The sequence below is a fragment of the Pristiophorus japonicus genome, chromosome 13 (assembly GCF_044704955.1).
Source record: "Pristiophorus japonicus isolate sPriJap1 chromosome 13, sPriJap1.hap1, whole genome shotgun sequence".
NCBI classification, from domain to species: Eukaryota; Metazoa; Chordata; class Chondrichthyes; family Pristiophoridae; genus Pristiophorus; species Pristiophorus japonicus.
This window is the reverse complement of record NC_091989.1, coordinates 65,889,776-65,908,266: the sequence shown is the minus strand read 5'-3', so window position 1 is coordinate 65,908,266 and position 18,491 is coordinate 65,889,776. Positions and strand designations below refer to the sequence as shown.

The 18,491-nt window shown below is 45.9% G+C and overlaps 1 protein-coding gene across 1 annotated transcript in view; it reads right to left on the bottom strand.

Moving 5' to 3' along the window:
• The window catches only part of LOC139278022 (solute carrier organic anion transporter family member 1C1-like), a 68,250-nt gene that overhangs the window by 26,907 nt on the left and 22,852 nt on the right, over positions 1-18,491 (bottom strand). Inside the window, exons 7-9 of the mRNA XM_070896681.1 lie at positions 15,118-15,360; positions 7,929-8,093; positions 1,768-1,963 (exon numbers count right to left, since the gene is read on the bottom strand). Of these exons, the coding sequence (XP_070752782.1) occupies positions 1,768-1,963; positions 7,929-8,093; positions 15,118-15,360 (604 nt within the window). The remainder of the gene's footprint in view (positions 1-1,767; positions 1,964-7,928; positions 8,094-15,117; positions 15,361-18,491) is intronic.

Below are 18,491 nucleotides of genomic sequence, written 5' to 3'. Positions count from 1 at the left end.
TTTGCCAATTACATTAAATCAGTGTCCTCTGGTTACTGACCTTCCCGCCTGTGGAAAAAGTTCCACCCGATTTACTCCATCAAAATTTCCTCATATCCCTCATAATTTCCCGAAGGTTGTGGCAAGAGATGACCTGGACTATTTAATTTCAGGGGTTAACATGCAAAAAACAATTGGTGCCATCGGAGAACAGGGCACAGATAAATCAGGCAACAAAAATATTAGCCGGGGGGGGGAAGGAGTACAAGAGTAGATTTTCTTCTTTGAGCCTCAATTGGGCATGCTGTGCCTGTTAAGTGGAGAGAAGCGTGTAATTTTCCCATTATTGCCGTGACCCAGGTGCATTTCCGGTGCTGACTATCCCCTGCTGGAAGCCTTGCGCCCAGCACCACGGGGAGTTGGGGGGGGGGGCGGATGCGGGGAGGCTGCAAGTTCAAAAGGATCGTTCTTGGTGGTGGTGGAGGACTGGGGACAATGAGGTGGGAAAATAAATAGTTTTGCTGCTGCCCATGGGACACCTGCAGATCCCCTCCCCGCCGAGTCCATGGGGGGGGTGCGGTTCTGGTGTAAAGCCCTCCGCTCGAGGAGGGGGAAGGCAGAGAACACCTCTCTCTTGTCCACCGTAGGCTCAGTCCCACTGACAAAATATCTGGGGAGGCCCCGGATCAGAGAGAGAGAGAAGATGTGACATAATGAGTCTTTGGGATGGATTTTCAGCTTCTCCGTGTTCGGGATGAAAACGGAGGCGAGGCGGGAAATTCACTGCCCAATTAACGTTAGCGATTAATTACTTAACTTTTGTCATTTGGGGTCAGCACCAGGGGCACAGTGCAAAGGGAGGTGTTGAACTATTTTCACGGCGCAAAAACGGGAACTTCGCCAACTTTAGTGCGGGGCCAGGAGCGCTCCGAGAGAGGCCTTGGGAGTGGGGGAAAAATGTTTTTAAAACTTTCAAATAACATTGCCAACACCCTTACCTCACAAATCGCTGCAAAAATATAAACAAATAAAATCTTTAACTTGCCCTTTCTTCAGTTAATCCAAGTTACCTCCCACGGCAGGGCTGTTTTCACCGGCAGGTCATCGCGGGGCGCGTTTCAGGGCACACGGTTCGAGTGAGACTCGAAACTTGCAGCGGTGTCGCAATGCGAGCCACTGCACACCCGGCGGAGCTCTCCCCTGGCGGTGCTTCTAAGCACCGCCGCAATAGCCGACCCGAGGATTGTGCCTGGGCGAAAAACAGCTGACTGCTCGATGTTTCGCCGCAGAGGGTCAAAACGCGGCGAAAACCCGGTCGCAAACAAGCCGAAAATCCACCCTTTATCTCTTTTTCTTCTTCTCAATGCTTGGAAGCTGAGCAGTTCCCAGTCATAACAATGAGGAAAATCTTTCGATTTGGGGAATTTGCCATCAGTTACCTTGGTAACAGTGCCACTTGGTACAAATGCAAAGTGATCAGATCCAAATTATCATTACAACAGTGACTGCACTCCAAAAGTACTTCATTGGCTGTGAAGCGCTTTGAGACGTCCGGTGGTCGTGAAGGGCACTATATAAATGCAAGACTTTTTCTTTATTTCTATCATTAGGGCTCCTGTCTACAGCAGAAATTCCAATCAACTGGAGAATTATCAATACACAACATAATGCACACCATTACCAAAACCAAAATGGCGGATCGACTCCTCTGTCAACATCTTTTTTTTTTAAGATTGACAGACAAAAAGATTCAGAATCATTTATATAATCCAGTAAAATATTACTTACCCCTCATAGGAGACAGTTAAACCAGCCACATGGGAGTTCTTACAGCCCATTGCAAAGTAGGAAAGGGATAATAACCAGCCCACAGTGGAACACGTAAGGGACAACTTTGCTGCTTGAACAACGTTGAGCTTGAACTTTTTCATCACAAGTCCACCAAAGAAAATCCCAAGGCACACTGCAGGGATATTTATCATTCCTGGAAGAGCAAAGACAATGAATTATACAAGTCATTTCAGATGAAATGAATAAAATCTTACACCACAGAAGGAGGCCATTTAGCTGACTGTGCCTGTACCGGCTCATTGAAAGCTATGCAATTAGTCGCACTCCCCGCCCATCATTCCCCATAGCCCTTTTCAAGTATTTATCAAAATCCCTTTTGAACTTTACAACTATCGAATCTGCTTCTACCACCCTTTCAGTCAGTGGATGCCAGATCATGACAATTGGTGTGTAAAAAAAAATAAATGCTCCTCATCGCCCCCTCTGGGTCTTTTGCCAATATAATCAAGATTACTCATCTATTTCTCAGCAGAAACTGCATATTGCATAGTTCCGAGTAGCTGGAGTGCTGCCTGATGTCTAGTGTATTCTGAAACCATCTCCAGCTTCAGAAGTGAGCGCTGTACAGACCCCGTGTGTGACCCTGAAGTCAATCAGAAATCAACAGCTGCAGGAGAAATAATTCAATTGATGCGTTTGTGTTGTCGAAGTGGAAAGCTGCCGTACTAAATCTGAAGTGATCTCTCTTCACCTGGGTGTTGCTCACGTTCCTGACTGCAGACCATGAAAACTCTGAAGACCCAGGTGTCCTCAGATCAGAGTAAAATGTATTGAAAATATTTTACATACAGTAATATCACACACATGTCTCGCATGCTAAGCCGCTCTCATTCCCCTCCAACCTCTGTGGTTGGAACTCCTTTGCTAATTCGAGAGGAGTGGGGAGGAATACAACATTTGGGCTCAATGGCCAGGCATGTAGGAGATCAAAAGGATGCATGCGGATTCAATAGATGGACCCAAGTAATGAGTGAGTGTGGCACTTTACAGCCTTCTGGACTCAACATCAAGTTCAACAATTTCAGACCTTAACCTCTGCCCATATTTGCTGCCTTTCCTCCTTTATTTTTCAACCCCCCTCTCCGATCTTATGTATTTTATCTCTCTGTTTCCCATGGCAGTTGGCAATTATTCCATCGTTCACACCCTATCCAGACATCTTTTTCTAACTTCTGCCATTACCCTCTCAAGTCAGGCCATCACCCCTTTTGTCTCTCTAATCTCTCCTGTCTTCCACCCTGTCACAGACCTTCCCTTTTGATCTTTCCTCCCCTCCCCCTTTCAGTGCTCCTTAAGACGCAGGGTCATCGACCCGAAACGCTAACCCTGTTTCTCTCTCCACAGACGCTGCCTGGCCCACTGAGATTTCCAGCATTTTCTGTTTTTATTTCAGATTCCAGCATCCGCAGTATTTTGCTTTTGTATTAATGAGTGAGTGTGATGGGCTGAAAGGCCGGTTCCTCTTCCTCACTTCACACAGTTATGGAGGAACATCAGCTTTGGATGAAATTGGAGCAGCTCAGTTACTCAGTTACTTTATCTCCTCGAGTTGACCACCTGTGGTATTTATCACAAAAGTCAACATAAAATTTCTCTCTCTCTCTTCCTTTGTCTCATTGCTTGTCTCCTCATCTCTAATTCTTTTCATAGAAATTTACAGCACAGAAGGAGGCCATTCGGCCCATCGTGTCCGTGCCGGCCAACAAAGAGCTACCTAGCCTAATCCCACTTTCCAGCTCTTGGGACGTAGCCCTGTAGGTTACGACATGTCAAGTGCATATCCAAGTACTTTTTAAATGCTATGAGGATTTCTGCCTCTACCACCCTTTCAGGCAATGAGTTCCAGATCCCCACCACCCTTTGGGTGGAAAATGTTCTCCTCAAATCCCCTCTAAACCTCCTACCAATTACTTCAAATCTATGCCCACTGTTTGCACTGCTCAATCACCCTCTTTCTACTGATATAATTGTGCATGTTATTAATATTGCTCCTTCTCCTGTCCCAATTTCCCTGTCTTCTCTAAAGATCTTATAGCTGGAATATTTTGCACCCAATCATGCGTAGCTTGTAGCCAAGACTCTTTAATGGCTATTACACCATACCCTGTAAGCTTAGTTTGTGCTTTTGTGTACAGAACTTTTATGTCATGTGAAGGATATACTTACCATAGAGGGAGTGCGGACCAATTCCTGGGATGGGAGGATTGTCCTATGAGGAGAGACTGAATAGACTGTGCCTATATTCTCTAGAGTTTAGAAGAATGAGAGGTGATCTCATTGAAACATACACAATTCTGACAGGGCTGGACAGGATAGATGCAGGGAGGATGTGTCTTCCTCAGTCTATTAGTCCATTTTCCACTCCCTTTTCTCTCTAGGATTCTCACAGGTCTTTTCTCATTGCTGTCTATTACCTAATCTTTCTTACTCCTCTATCTGCAATCCCTCCTTTCCTCTGCCTTGTTTTGGGGGTAGAGCCCACCCTACCCCCCTCCTGTATGGTCATAAGCTCATGTAAGCTCATGGTCTACAGGGCTGTAGTAATACCCGCTCTCCTGTATGGCTCAGAGACATGGACCATGTACAGGAGACACCTCAAGTTGCTGGAGAAATACCACCAACGATGTCTCCTCAAGATCCTACAAATCCCCCGGGAGGACAGACGCACCAACATTAGCGTCCACGACCAGGCCAACATCCCCAGCATTGAAGCACTGACCACACTTGATCAGCTCCGCTGGGCAGGCCACAATTGTCTGCATGCCAGACACGAGACTCCCAAAGCAAGCGCTCTACTTGGAACTCCTTCGCGGCAAACGAGCCAAAGGTGGGCAGAGAAAATGTTACAAGGACACCCTCAAAGCCTCCCTAATAAAGTGCAATATCCCCACTGACACCTGGGAGTCCCTGGCCAAAGACCGCTCTGAATGGAGGAAGTGCATCCGTGAGGGCACTGAGCACCTCGAGTCTCATCGCCGAGAGCATGCAGAAAACAAGCGCAGGCAGCGAAGGAGCATGCGACAAACCTGTCCCATCCCCCCTTTCCCTCAACGACTATCTGTCCCACCTGTGACAGGGACTGTGGTTCTCACATTGGACTGTTCAGCCACCTAAGGACTCATATTAAGAATGGAAGCAAGTCTTCCTCGATTCCAAGGGACTGCCGATGATGATGACCCCCCCTCCCACACACTATCTGCCTGCTCCCTCTGAACCCCAAATTTGTTCCCTCCCCCAACCCATTTATTCATTCTGCGAGGACCTCCCTCATTCCACCCCCAACTCTCCCCCCAGCCTGGATCCCCTCCAATCCTTCCTGGCCTCATGCTCCCAAGTTCCATCTGACCCTCGTGTGTGGGTAATATATCCTTGAAGGCAAAATTTAAAAAACTTCCTTGAATGATGCAAATACCAGTGTTCCTTACATCATCCTCAGACTTGCCCCATTTTTATACAACATATTTTTTTGCTTGTGGGTTTTCAGTGTCCCTTTTAACCATCTCATGTGTGATTGAGAATCACTTATAGGATCTGTTGAATATCTCACATATACATTGCTACAGTGTCACCTAGTGCCTAACACTGGTACTGATTCGTCATCTATTATCTAAACTTGGGCACAGATCCCTGTCATGTAATAGGTATGTGTGTGTATAAATGGATGTAAGGGAGTGGGAATGCCAAACTCCATTCACAACCATTGAGGAAAATCTCCAAAATCCACGTTAAAGATGGAGTTTGCTCAACATTACCACGCTCCACTTCCTCCCGGGGGCGGGTCTGGGGCACTAACGGGGCGAAGGTCGGAGCGCTCGCGGCCTCTCCACGTAGCGCTGACGCGATCACTGGGCTCTCCCCTTCTGTTAAAGGGGAGGGCACGCTGCGAGCGCCACATGGGTCTGAGGGGCCTCCACTAGGCCATGAGGGATGCAGGGTGCCGTGGCCACAGCCCGGCACCGAAGCGGAATGTTGGGCTGCACCATCGCGGCACGGACCCCACGGAAAAGCTCAGGGACGAAAACGTAAAATGGTGCCGTGCACCTCCTCTTTAACTTTCGCCCCTCACGACCCGCGAAGCTGATGCTGATACCGCCCATGGCAGCCTCACGGGGCGCTGCTCAATTTCCGCCATGGGACGAAAATGGGTCACTGGGCCGGAGGCGGAGCGGCCTGGGATGCTACCGGCTTTACACCTCCGCTAATCCCCCTCCCTCCCCACCCCCGCCCCGCCGGAAACATATTTGCCCACCGTTAGCGCCCCTTGGAGGCGCTAACGGGAGGTACACAGCAGACCGATTTCACCCCCTTGGTGTCTAAAGCTGAAAAGTTATTTTCACATGGCTGTGTGTGTCATATGCACATCTGTGCCAACCCCAACTCTTAACGCTAATAAATTAAAAAGACACCGGAGATTGTTGCTTTAATTTGAAGGATCCCAAAAGTTTCAAGTTTGTGTCTGTATAGATCACACTCAGAGTCATTTTTTACCGAAAGGGCCAGTTTCCCACTGCACGGGGTAGGTTAAAGTAACTCCCGACATGATCTGGAATACATTACAGCAACAACTTGCATTTATATAGCACCTTTCATGTAGTAAAACATCCCAAGGCCTTTCACAAGAGTGTAGACAGGCAAAAATTGACACCAAGATAAAGAAGGAGACTAAAAGCTTGGGTTTAAGGAACCTGTTAAAGGATAGAGGTGTGGAAAGGTTTAAAGAGCTTAAGGCCCAGACGTCTGAAGGCATGGCCGTCAATGTTGGGGCAAAGAGTGTGGGGGCGCATTAGTGTAAATCTCCATGAAACGCATGACCCATGCTTAAAGCATGAATCAACCAAAAGGGTGACGTTTTAAATGATTTGCGAATTCTTATCTCCTCCCCGCCCTCCCTCAGAACGGAGCCTCAGGAGCCTCGGAGTACTTCACGTTACATATTTTCAGTTACTAGACATGTAGGGCACACAAAGGATTTTGGTCAGTAAAAAGGACAGAGTAATAGGATATTTAAAATGAGTTAAGCCTCATTGCCTTCTGCCTTGCAGCAGTCTCATTTCACGAGCACTGGCTCTGGGTTGTACACAGAGCTTGATATGAATGGATTCCAGATCAAGACTGATTGGTGAGAGTGCCACAAGATATTTCAAAAGGGAATTGGATAAATACTTGAAAAGGAAAAAAATTGCTGGGCAATGGGAAAAGAGGAGGGGCGTGGGACAAACTGGATAGCTTTTTCAGAGAGCCGGCACAGGCATGATGGGCCAAATGGCGTCTGTAATGTATTTGCTTCATGGGTTCTTTGCTTAAGAAATCATAGCAACACATTGCTACTAAGAACTAGCTGGTTTATTAGCAAAAATTTTAAAAATCACTACACATTAGCAGTTTATCCACCAGGCTCACAACCACCTGCCTAATCGTGGATTCCCCGAACCCAACTGGCTGGGGTTTTATGGAGTCTTGTGAACATCACGTGACTGGCTAAGCCACTTAACAGCACTACAAACCTGTGAGCATCCTCACAGATGCATACATTACAGTCTCCTTCTGTGCTATATCATTCTATGATTCTAGGAAGTACCCTTGAGCATTCTTTTCACTATCACTTATATTGACAGCTCCCTGTTCCCTCCCTTTTGTGCTCGAAGTTCTCGGGCATGGAACATATCATTGTTTCGGGAGCCAAGTGTTAACATCAAGCATCGCTAGTAAGTGAAAACCCTACTAGTATGGACAAAGTATTGTCTGAGAATGGATGCCAAGCAATAGGCAGTCCATTGCCATTAAGCACTGGAGCACTAAAGGCTTTGTGCGATGGAGAAAAATAGAAGAAGCCAGTCACTACCCCACAGCAAGGAAGACAAAATCAAGAGCAAGATTCAAGCCCCCAGATCACACATATATGGAATCATACAGTACAGAAGGAGGCCATTCAGCCCATCATGACTGTGCTGACATATATCTTCTGCTGATTAGTTTAGAGCAGCATGGTTTTTGGCTCAAGAATAAATCATGAACCTCATTGGTCACAAATGTCGGAATAATGGAAGCAAAATATTGGACAATAAATTGTTCTGCACAGATGTACAGACAATACGTACCGATGATGAAGTTGGATTTGGATGCTGACTGTCCATAATGCTGCTCAATGAACTTGGCTTTAAAGGTCAACATGCCAATGAGAGAATTCATTTGTATGACTATCGACAACAAATACAAGATGTAGATGCGGTTTGAAAACAGTATTTTCAATGAAGAAAAAAAACCTGGAGAAGCAAGAAAATGCAAGAGTTATTTCAGATAACCCCGTGGAACATAGTTTGAATGTATTCCATATATTTCGCCAAAGAACTCCTCAAATTTCAGTGCAAATGTTCACTTTTGGAATTTCCTACAATATTTTGCGACTCATTTTCCAATTCGGGTTTAGTAGAGATTTGGGGGTGTTGCCCTGTGCCTCCCGTCCCATTTCCCGAGTGAGCAGGAATGGTGTGTTCCTCAAACATGATATGACTGGAAGGTGGATCAATCACTAAGTTCTGTACACAGCCAGCTTTCCTTTATAAAACTAATCGGCCCTTACAACAACACCGCTGAACACCATTTTTGGTTCCAAGTACAACTCATGTCCTCAGCATAGCAGGTCTAAAGCTTTGCAAATCAAGCGTATTTGCAGGTAGATACTTGAACCAATGCTGTACCTTTATGAACACAATGTTCACACTAAATCCCTCCATGCACATTTAATGCAGGTGTTAATCCATTTAGTTTACAATGGTTCCTTGCTTTCATGTTCACTTATATGACATTTGTCCACATTGAATTGCATCTGTCACCTATTGGTCCAGTTATATAAAAGATTGAAAGCCTCCTGCATCTGTTTACATTGTTCATTATTTGTCTTCATTCCTATTTTTCTATCATCTGAAAACATGGAGATTTTGCTTACTATGCTCTCATCCAAGTCATAAGAACAGGAGTAGGCCATTCAGCACCTCAAGCTTGTTCTGCAATTCAATCAGATTGTGGCTGATCTGTACCTCAACTCCATTCACCCACCTTTGATCCATATCCCTTGATACCCTTCCCTAACAAAAATCTATCAATCTCTGTCTTGAAAATGTCAATTGACCCACCATTCACAGCCTTTTGGGGAGAGAGTTCCACATTTCCATTACCCTTTGGGTGAAAAAGTCATTCCTGATGTCACCCCTAAATGGCCTAGCTCTAACAGTTTCTCTGTAGCTGCCCCATCAAATCCTTTTGTAATTTTAAACACCTTGAGCAGATCACCCCGAAACCCTTTAAACTCAAGAGAATACAAGCCAAGTTTATCCAACCTGCCCTCATGCTTTAAACCTTGGTATCATGCTGGTCAGTTGGCTTTGTACCCCTCCAAGGTCAATATATCCTTCCTGAGCTGCGGGGCCCAGAACTAAATGCAGTACTCTAGATGGGGTCTGACCAAAGCTCTGTACAACAAAAGCATAACACTCTCTGCATTGTAATCCAGCCCCCTTGAGAAAAAATCTTTCTGCTTCTCCACAGTTCCTAGTTTCTCACCATGAGGAAAATATTCCGATTGGTGTTTCATTGATCCAAAGTGGATGATCTCACACTCTGCACACTGAACTCCATCTGCCACAGTTGTTTCCACTCACTTAGTCTGCCTATGGCCCTTTGTAACCTCTTGCTCCCATCATCCTGATAGGCTGCATCCCAGAGTACTTAAGGAAGTGGCCCTAGAAATAGTGGATACATTGGTCATCATTTTCCAATATTCTATTGACTCTGGATCAGTTCCTATGGACTGGAGGGTAGCTAATGCAACACCACTTTTTTAAAAAGGAGGGAGAGAAAACAGGGAATTATAGACCGGTTAGCCTGACATCGGTGGTGGGGAAAATGTTGGAATCAATTATTAAAGATGAAATAGCAGCACATTTGGAAAGCAGTGTCAGGATCGGTCCAAGTCAGCATGGATTTATGAAAGGGAAATCATGCTTGACAAATCTTCTAGAATTTTTTGAGGATGTAACTAGTAGAGTGGACAAGGGAGAACCAGTGGATGTGGTGTATTTGTACTTTCAAAAGGTTTTTGACAAGGTCCCACACAAGAGATTAGTATGCAAAATTAAAGCACATGGTATTGGGGGTAATGTAGAGAACTGGTTGGCAGACAGGAAGCAGAGAGTCGGAATAAACGGGTCCTGTTCAGAATGGCAGGCAGTGACCAGTGGGGTGCCGCAGGGTTTAGTGCTGGGACTCCAGCTCTTTACAATATACATCAATGATTTAGATGAAGGAATTGAATGTAATATCTCTAAGTTTGCAGATGACACTAAGCTGGGTGGTGGTGTGAGCTGTGAGGAGGATGCTAAGAGGCTGCAGGGTGACTTGGGCAGGTTAGGTGAGTGAGCAAATGCATGGCAGATGCAGCATAATGTAGATAAATGTGAGGGTTATCCACTTTGGTGGCAAAAACAGGAAGACAGAATATTATCTGAATGGTGACAGATTAGGAAAAGGGGAGGTGCAACAGACCTGGGTGTCATGGTACATCAGTCATTGAAGGTTGGCATGCAGGTACAGCAGGTGGTGAAGAAGGCAAATGGCATGTTGGCCTTCATAGCTTGAGGATTTGAGTATAGGAGCAAGGGGATCTTACTGCAGTTATACAGAGCCTTGGTGAGGCCACATCTAGAATATTGTGTTCCGTTTTGGTCTCCTAATCTGAGGAAAGATGTTCTTGCTATTGAGGGAGTACAGCGAAGGTTCACCAGACTGATTCCCGGGATGGCAGGACTGACATATGAGGAGAGACTGGATCAAGTGGGCTTGTATCCACTGGAGTTTAGAAGAATGAGAGGGGATCTCATAGAAACATATAAAATTCTGACAGGACTGGACAGGTTAGATGCAGGAACAATGTTCCCGATGTTGGGGAAGTCCAGAACTAGGGGACACAGTCTAAGAATAAGGGGTAAGCCATTTAGGACCAAGATGAGGAGAAACTTCTTCACTCAGAGACTGGTTAACCTGTGGAATTCTCTACCGCAGAAAGTTGTTGAGGCCAGTTTGTTAGATATATTCAAAAGGGAGTTAGATATGGCCCTTACGGCCAAAGAGATCAAGGGGTATGGAGAGAAAGCAGGAAAGGGGTACTGAGGTTGAATGGTCAGCCATGATCTTATTGGATGGTGGTGCAGGCTCGAAGGGCCGAATGGCCTGCTCCTGCACCTAATTTCTATGTTTCTATCATAACTTACTGAGCCTCCTAATTTAGTGTCATCTGCAAACTTGACTATATAATGCTCCGTTCCTTCAACCAAGTATTTAATAAATGTAGTGAAAAGCTAAGGTTGCAGTACAATGCCTATTCTAATCCTGCCTCACAACCAATTTGCAATCCATGTCGCAAGATTGCTTCCAATTCTGTGTGTTTTCATTTTTGCTAATAGTCTCTTGTGTGGAACCTTATCAAATGCCTAGACAACATCCATACACACTCCCCCATCCACCATGTTAGTGACATCCTTCACAAAATTAAACTAGATTAGTCAGGCATGATGTACACTTTGCAAATCCATGCTGACCCTCAAATATTTATCAAGAACAGTAAAAGATCCCAAGACCAACTCCTTACATTCTCAACTAATAACCACTTCTCAGCACGAAAATTTTCTATTTTTAAGCTAATATTCTATCCAGTGCCTGGCTTAATTTCTATTCTCTAACTCCTTACTTTGGCCATTAATCAGTAATGTGGACCTGAGCAAAAGCTGCCTGAAAATATAGGTACACGGTATCGCTTGCTTTTCCCTTGGAGATCATGTCAATAATGTCTGATCTCTCTCTCTCCCTCCTAAATCACATTGATGGTCCTTACATAAGCTTTATTTTTTCAAGTAAAACAAGAAAAAATTGCAAATGCTAGAAATATGCAACAGGTCAGTCAGCACCTATGAAGAGCAAAGACAGCTCATGACCTGTCAAGGCGTGTAACACTTGATCAGTTCTGCTAATGGAAAGACCATTAATCTGTTTTTTTTTCTGGGTAAGTGCTGACTGATCTGTGGGTTTCTACCACTTTCTATGATATTTCCAAGTGCTGGACCACTAAATCTCAAAAACATTGGCTTTTCCTATAACAGATGTTCAAAAACAAAATAGTCGACAGTTCCAAAGAAAGTCTCTTCATTTTTTGAAACGCCAATTGTTGAAGTAGTAAAATGGGAATGAGTGACAGGAATCCCATCAAATTTAATGAACTGGGAGTGCTGCAGCAGTCTAGTCTGTGCTGCAACAACCGATTGTGGTTTTGATGAGAAGGACATAGGTTTGTGCGGGGTAATCCTACTCTCAACATGTCATTATAGGGAGGTAGTTTGCATTGTACAGACCACCCTGCCAAAGACTGGTAATTTCCTCGGTATCCTTCTCAGTGGGATTCCCAGACACCATTACAAATATCATCAATGTCTTGCCGTTCTTGGTAAGCTTCAGATGTACAGAGGCTTTTACTTTTTGTGTGGAGACCCCGACCTGCGAGTGAACATCAGCGGCAGGTCGGGTCCATAAAAGGAGCGGTGAGCGGCGGCCATGGGCAGTGTGGAGGCATACCACGGCAAGGTACAGCGCGAGCTGGTGCAGGAGGGCTATGACAGTGAAGCGGGACGTCATCAAGGTCCAGCTCGGTGATTGGAGCGTGGGCAGAGCAGCAAGAGCGGTGAGATCGGGGCGAAGGGGCGGCGAGAGACTGTGGAGGGACGTGATCGGGGCCCAAGGGAGGCGTGAGTTCAGGGCCAGGGATCCAGGGGCAGCACGGGCCAGCCCACACTGTGATACGTGTGCGCACTAGGTCCATGCAGCAGAGCTGGTCTCCAGCTGTCTTGGATAATCCTTACCACTGGATCAAGACCTAGCTCTGTCAAGCCCGTGTGGTGGCTGGTGTGCAATGGCCACACCACGTTAAAAACATTCACGCACAGGCATCTTCCATCCTTCAGGATGTAGTTCGGGTTCTTCATTGAAACACCTGTGCACTCGTCCTTTTTTTTTGGCGTGGAAGCAAGTCATCCTCGTTTCAAGAGACCGCCTATGATGATGATGATGATGATGATGATAGGGAGGTAGGTAAATGAATAATAAGAACATAAGAAATAGGAACAGGAGTATGCCGTTTGGTCCCTCGAGCCTGCTCCGCCATTCAATAAGATCATGGTTGATCTGATCATGGACTCAGCTCCACTTCCCTGCCCGCTCCCCATAACCCCTTATCCCCTTATTGTTCAAGAAACTGTCTATTTCTGTCTTAAATTTATTCAATGTCCCAGCTTCCACAGCTCTCTGAGGCAGCAAATTCCACAGATTTACAACCGTCTGAGAGAAGAAATTCCTCCTCATCTCAGTTTTAAATGGGCGGCCCCTTGTTCTAAGTTTATGCCCCCTAGTTCTAGTCTCCCCCATCAGTGGAAACATCCTCTCTGCATCCACCTTGTCAAGCTGTTTCGATAAGATCACCTCTCATTCTTCTGAATTCCAGTGAGTAGAGGCTCAACTTACTCAACCTTTCCTCATAAGTCAACCCCCTCATCCCTGGAATCAACCTAGTGAACCTTCTCTGAACTGCCTCCAAAGCAAGTATATCCTTTCGTAAATATGGAAACCAAAACTGCACGCAGTATTCCAGGTGTGGTCTCATCAATACCTTGTATAGCTGTAGCAAGACTTCCCTGGTTTTATACTCCATCCCCTTTGCAATAAAGGCCAAGATACCATTGGCCTTCCTGATCACTTGCTGTATCTGCATACTATCCTTTTGTGTTTCATGCACAAGTATCCCCTGGTCCCACTGTGCTGCGGCACTTTGCAATCTTTCTCCATTTAAATAATAACTTGCTGTTTGAAATAATTTGATTTTTTCTGCCAAAGTGCATGACCTCACACTTTCCAAAATTATACTCCATCTGCCAAATTTTTGCCCACTCACTTAGGCTGTCTATGTCCTTTTGCAGATTTTTTGTGTCCTCACACATTGCTTTTCCTCCCATCTTTGTATCGTCAGCAAACTTGGCTACGTTATACTCAGTCCCTTCTTCCAAGTCGTTAATATAGATTGTAAATAGTTGGGGTCCCAGCACTGATCCCTGTGGCACCCCACTAGTTACTGGTTGCCAACCAGAGAATGAACCATTTATCCTGACTCTCTGTTCTCTGTTAGTTATCCAATCCTCTTTCCATGCTAATATATTACCCCCAACCCCGTGAACTTTTATCTTGTGCAGTAACCTTTTATGTGGCACCTTGTCAAATGTCTCCTGGAAGTCCAAATACACCACATCCATTGGTTCCCCTTTATCCACCCTGTTCGTTACATCCTCAAAGAACTCCAGTAAATTTGTCAAACATGACTTCCCCTTCATAAATCCATGCTGACTCTGTTTGACTGAATTTTGCGTATCCAAATGTCCTGCTATTGCTTCTTTAATAATGGACTCCAACATTTTCCCAACCACAGATGTTAGGGTAACTGGTCTATAGTTTCCTGCTTTTTGTCAGCCTCCTTTTTTAAATACGTCACACTTCCAGGGAGAGGAAGTCAGTTAAGTAAGTCAAACGGTGGTTCCCTTGGGCTTCTCCTAGTGGCAGCAGCACAGCAGGTGTGAGAGCATGAAACACACACCTGGGTGTTGAAAGTAAGGGGAGATTCAAAGGTAAATGATGGTTTCAGCCTCGTCTCAATGGATAGCACTCTCGCCTGAGTCAGAAGGTCATGGATCAAGCCCCACTTTAGAGACTGGAGCACATAATCCAGGCTGTCACTCCAGTGCAGTGCTGAGGGAGTGCTGCACCATCAGAGGCACCGTCTTTCAGATGAGACGTTAAACCGAGGCCCCGTCTGACCTCTCAGGTGAACATAGAAGATCCGAGAGCACTATTCGAAGAGCAGGGGAGTTCTAGTGTCCTGGCCAATATTTCCCCCTCAACCAACACCTAAAACAGATGATCTGGTCTTTATCTCAATGTTGTTTGTGGGGACCTGGCTGTGTGAAAATTGGCTGCACTGTTTCCCTACATTACAATAGCGACGACACTTCAAAAATACTTCATTGACTGTAAAGTGCTATGAGGTTGTAAAAGGCGCTATATAAATGTAACTTTGTTCGTTGGGAAAATTAAATGCATCACAATGAAGAAAATATCTCACTGGTAGTTTGTTTAATGAAGCAATGGATAATATTGAGTTTTGGTATGTCAGCACAAAATGGTAGTATTTTTGGTACTTGCCTTTGTTCACTGTGGAAAGCGGTGGTTTAGGATTGCTTCCTGCATGTTCACTTTGGTCCTGTTTGATGAACTTCATATTTTCAGAGGACCTGCTAAGTTCTTTCTTTCTTGGCTCTTTGGTTAGAGACTTTGGAAAGAACCAGAATGGTATGGCAGCAAAAATGGCAATCGTTCCAGCAATTAAAAACCCGAGCCACCACGCACCAACCCATCTCGCATCCGTCGAAGTAATTGTGACTCTCTCTATAAAACAAATGTCCAAAAACATGTTACAAGATGGGTACAGCTTGGATTTAAATAAAACCATGTAATGGCCATTGATTAGATCAGTGTAAAAAGGGACAGGTCAATGGGTATTCTGATCCACACTCACATTGTGTCTGGATTTAGTTACAAATGGTATTGTCCCACCACACATTCTCTCTCTCTCTCTCTCTCTCTCTCTCAATTGACATTCTGGAGGTAGAAACTCACTCCTGCTGAATATTTAAATTTATGCTCACATAGAAAACGCGCAGTATTGAATAACAGCCAATTTCCCATCCAGATTGTCTGGAAGCTCATTGCTACCCATCCTGGGTACAACTGAACCCACTCTATTCAAAATGGATCACAATGTCAGAGTTCTCAAAACAATGGCCTGGATTACCAGCCCAGTCACATTAATGGAGCTGTTTAACTGTGTGAAGTACAAAGGTTACATTCATACACAAATCTCCACGATTGTCACTGGAACCAAGTCAGAATCGAATGAACTGGGATAGATTAAAAATCACGTGAAAAAATACAAACTATTGCAATGTTATGAAGCGGAAAGGGAACCTTGCAATCTAATAGTTATGATTGAATACAACCGCTGCGGTGTTGTAGATGGGAGCTGACAATAATGAAGAATAGATTGAAATCTAAAAAATACAGAATGTTGGCACAGAACTCCAGCAAATATTTCTGCTGTAGTTTGAAGCCAAGACATAAGGTTAGACTTTCCATTATTATTGCTACCGTTCCAAAATGGGCGATATTTCCGTTGTTTTACTTTTCAGGATCGCCAGAAGAGTGCCCATTTTAAAAATCGCTAGTTTCGCCTATTTAATTTGGTCGATAGCCGTAGCGATGTGAAATGGGCCTTAGTGCTGTATTCAGTCATGCAAGGCCTGCGTCCATAGCAACAGGCGTTCTGCGCATGCACGTTTATTTTTCAGTCAATTAACTTTTCCCGTGATTCGGAAAGTCAGGGGTCATCTGCACATGCTCAGAAGACAAAGGGAGGGAGAGAGAGAAGGAAGGTTGTCGATGCAATGGAGATGGAACACAAGGAGTCGAGAGAGAGTGATGTCACGGAGGTTGCAGTGAGAAGGAGGGTGGAAGCCTTTTCTGATGAAGCCAAAAAACTCTGGTCCATGAGGTGGAGACTCGGTGGGGCCAATTAACCCGGGGTGGGTGTGGGAACCCCCCCGCCAGATATGCCAGTGAGTATGGATGGACATCGCCAAAATGGTAACTGTGGCAGCCCACGATGTGAGAGAGGCAAACCAGTGCCGCAAGTGCTGGAACAGTCTGGTGGCATCTGCAAGAGTAAGTATTAAATTATTAAATTTATAATTGTAATGATGCACTGACTCATTAATTAGAATGTAAATCTGCCAGATTGTAATTAATGCTGGGTAGTCTTGGGTAGCATCCCTGGTAAGATTTGGACTGGGGTTGGAACCTGTGCCCCCAGGACTCTGACCCTGGGAAGGGGGGGCCCAGGACTCTGACCCTGGGAGGGCAGGGCTCCAACCCTGGGAGGGCGGGGCCCAGGACTCTAACCCGGGAGGGCGGGGCCCAGGACTCAGACCCCGGGAGGGCGGGGCCCAGGAATCTGACCCTAGGAGGGCGGGGCCCAGGACTCTGACCCTGGGAGGGCGGGGCCCAAGACTCTGACCCCGGGAGGGCAGGGCCCAGGACTCTGACCCCGGGAGGGCGGGGCCCAGGACTCATACCCCGGGAGGGCGTGGCCCAGGTCTCAGACCCCGGGAAGGCGGGGCCCAGGACACTAACCCTGGGAGAGCGGGGCCCAGGACTCTGACCCCAGGAAGGCGGGGCCCAGGACTCAGACCCCGGGAGGGCGGGGTCCAGGACTCTGACCCCAGGAGGGCGGGTGTTCCAGGAACCATTCCGTGTAAATGTGCATTCGTAATCTGGCTCAGATGCATTAAGCTGAATCGACTGTATTAATTATTTTTTAAACGCTTTGATCGAAAATTGATGCCAAAGGAATGACTGGATACAGACAGACCGCAAACACTCGACATTTCTACCACTTTACTTTAGAAGGATAATTATTAAATTATTTCGCTGCTTGTGTGCTGTGAGCAACTCTTTAACTTGGGCACTGTCTCCTTTTTGGTTAGGTTGGTGGATGGGGACACGACTGAGTGCTGAGAGGGCTGCTCAGCTTTGCCCAGACTGTGTGAGTCTCTTCGGCTGCTATCAGTCACACAGTGACCCAGCCTCGGCTGGGGAAGGGCTGCCCTGGCTCACTGTCTGCCCTGGGACACTTGGGACATTAGGTCTGACCACACGGAGGTCTCCAAGGACAACCCAGGGACACGGTGCCCCCTCCTGTCATGATCCTGTCATTGCTGAGCTCACCAGCTCATCAGCGGTCCTGATTCCCCCCCCCCCTCAGGGACCTCCATCGATTGCAATAACTTGGCTCCCTCCCCTCAGGCGCCGAATGGCACGGCCCGTGGATGGGGCCTTTCCCGGGGATTGTACATGAGGGGGGTTGGTGTCACGCATTAGTTCCTAACCACGATCTTATGAAATTTCTTCTCTGAACGTAGATGTTATAACCATGCAACAATTGCATACAAACCGTTTTAGCATATAACATTAATGACGAATAGCATGTGCGATGACTAATTGTGGATTACAATAATATCTAGGCAATTAGCTTTTGCCATGCTCTTGTCACGTTTGCAGAAGAAGATATCTAAGAATCGGGCGGAGCGCAGGCGGATCGGAGGAGGACCTGTGGATCTTTTTCAGTTAACCGACCTGGAGAAGCGTGTCTCAGCCCTTGTAGGGGCGCATAATCGTTCTGCCACCTGTGGTGGTGCAGATTCCATTATTGTGCCATGTGAGTAATGTGTAAACCAGTGGTAATTTAAAGTAATTTAATGCCATTTGATTATTATTTATGAATGATGCAATGTTATGCATGCAGCTTCTGAACTCTTCTGTACTCTCATGCTAATTATATGTAATGTCTCGCGTTCACATTTATTATGGTAGTATTGCTCCTCGTACATATGCCTGCACAGCGCAATCATTCTCATGTCTCCCCTTCTCTTCTACTAACCTCAATCATGTTTTCCAGCTCCCCA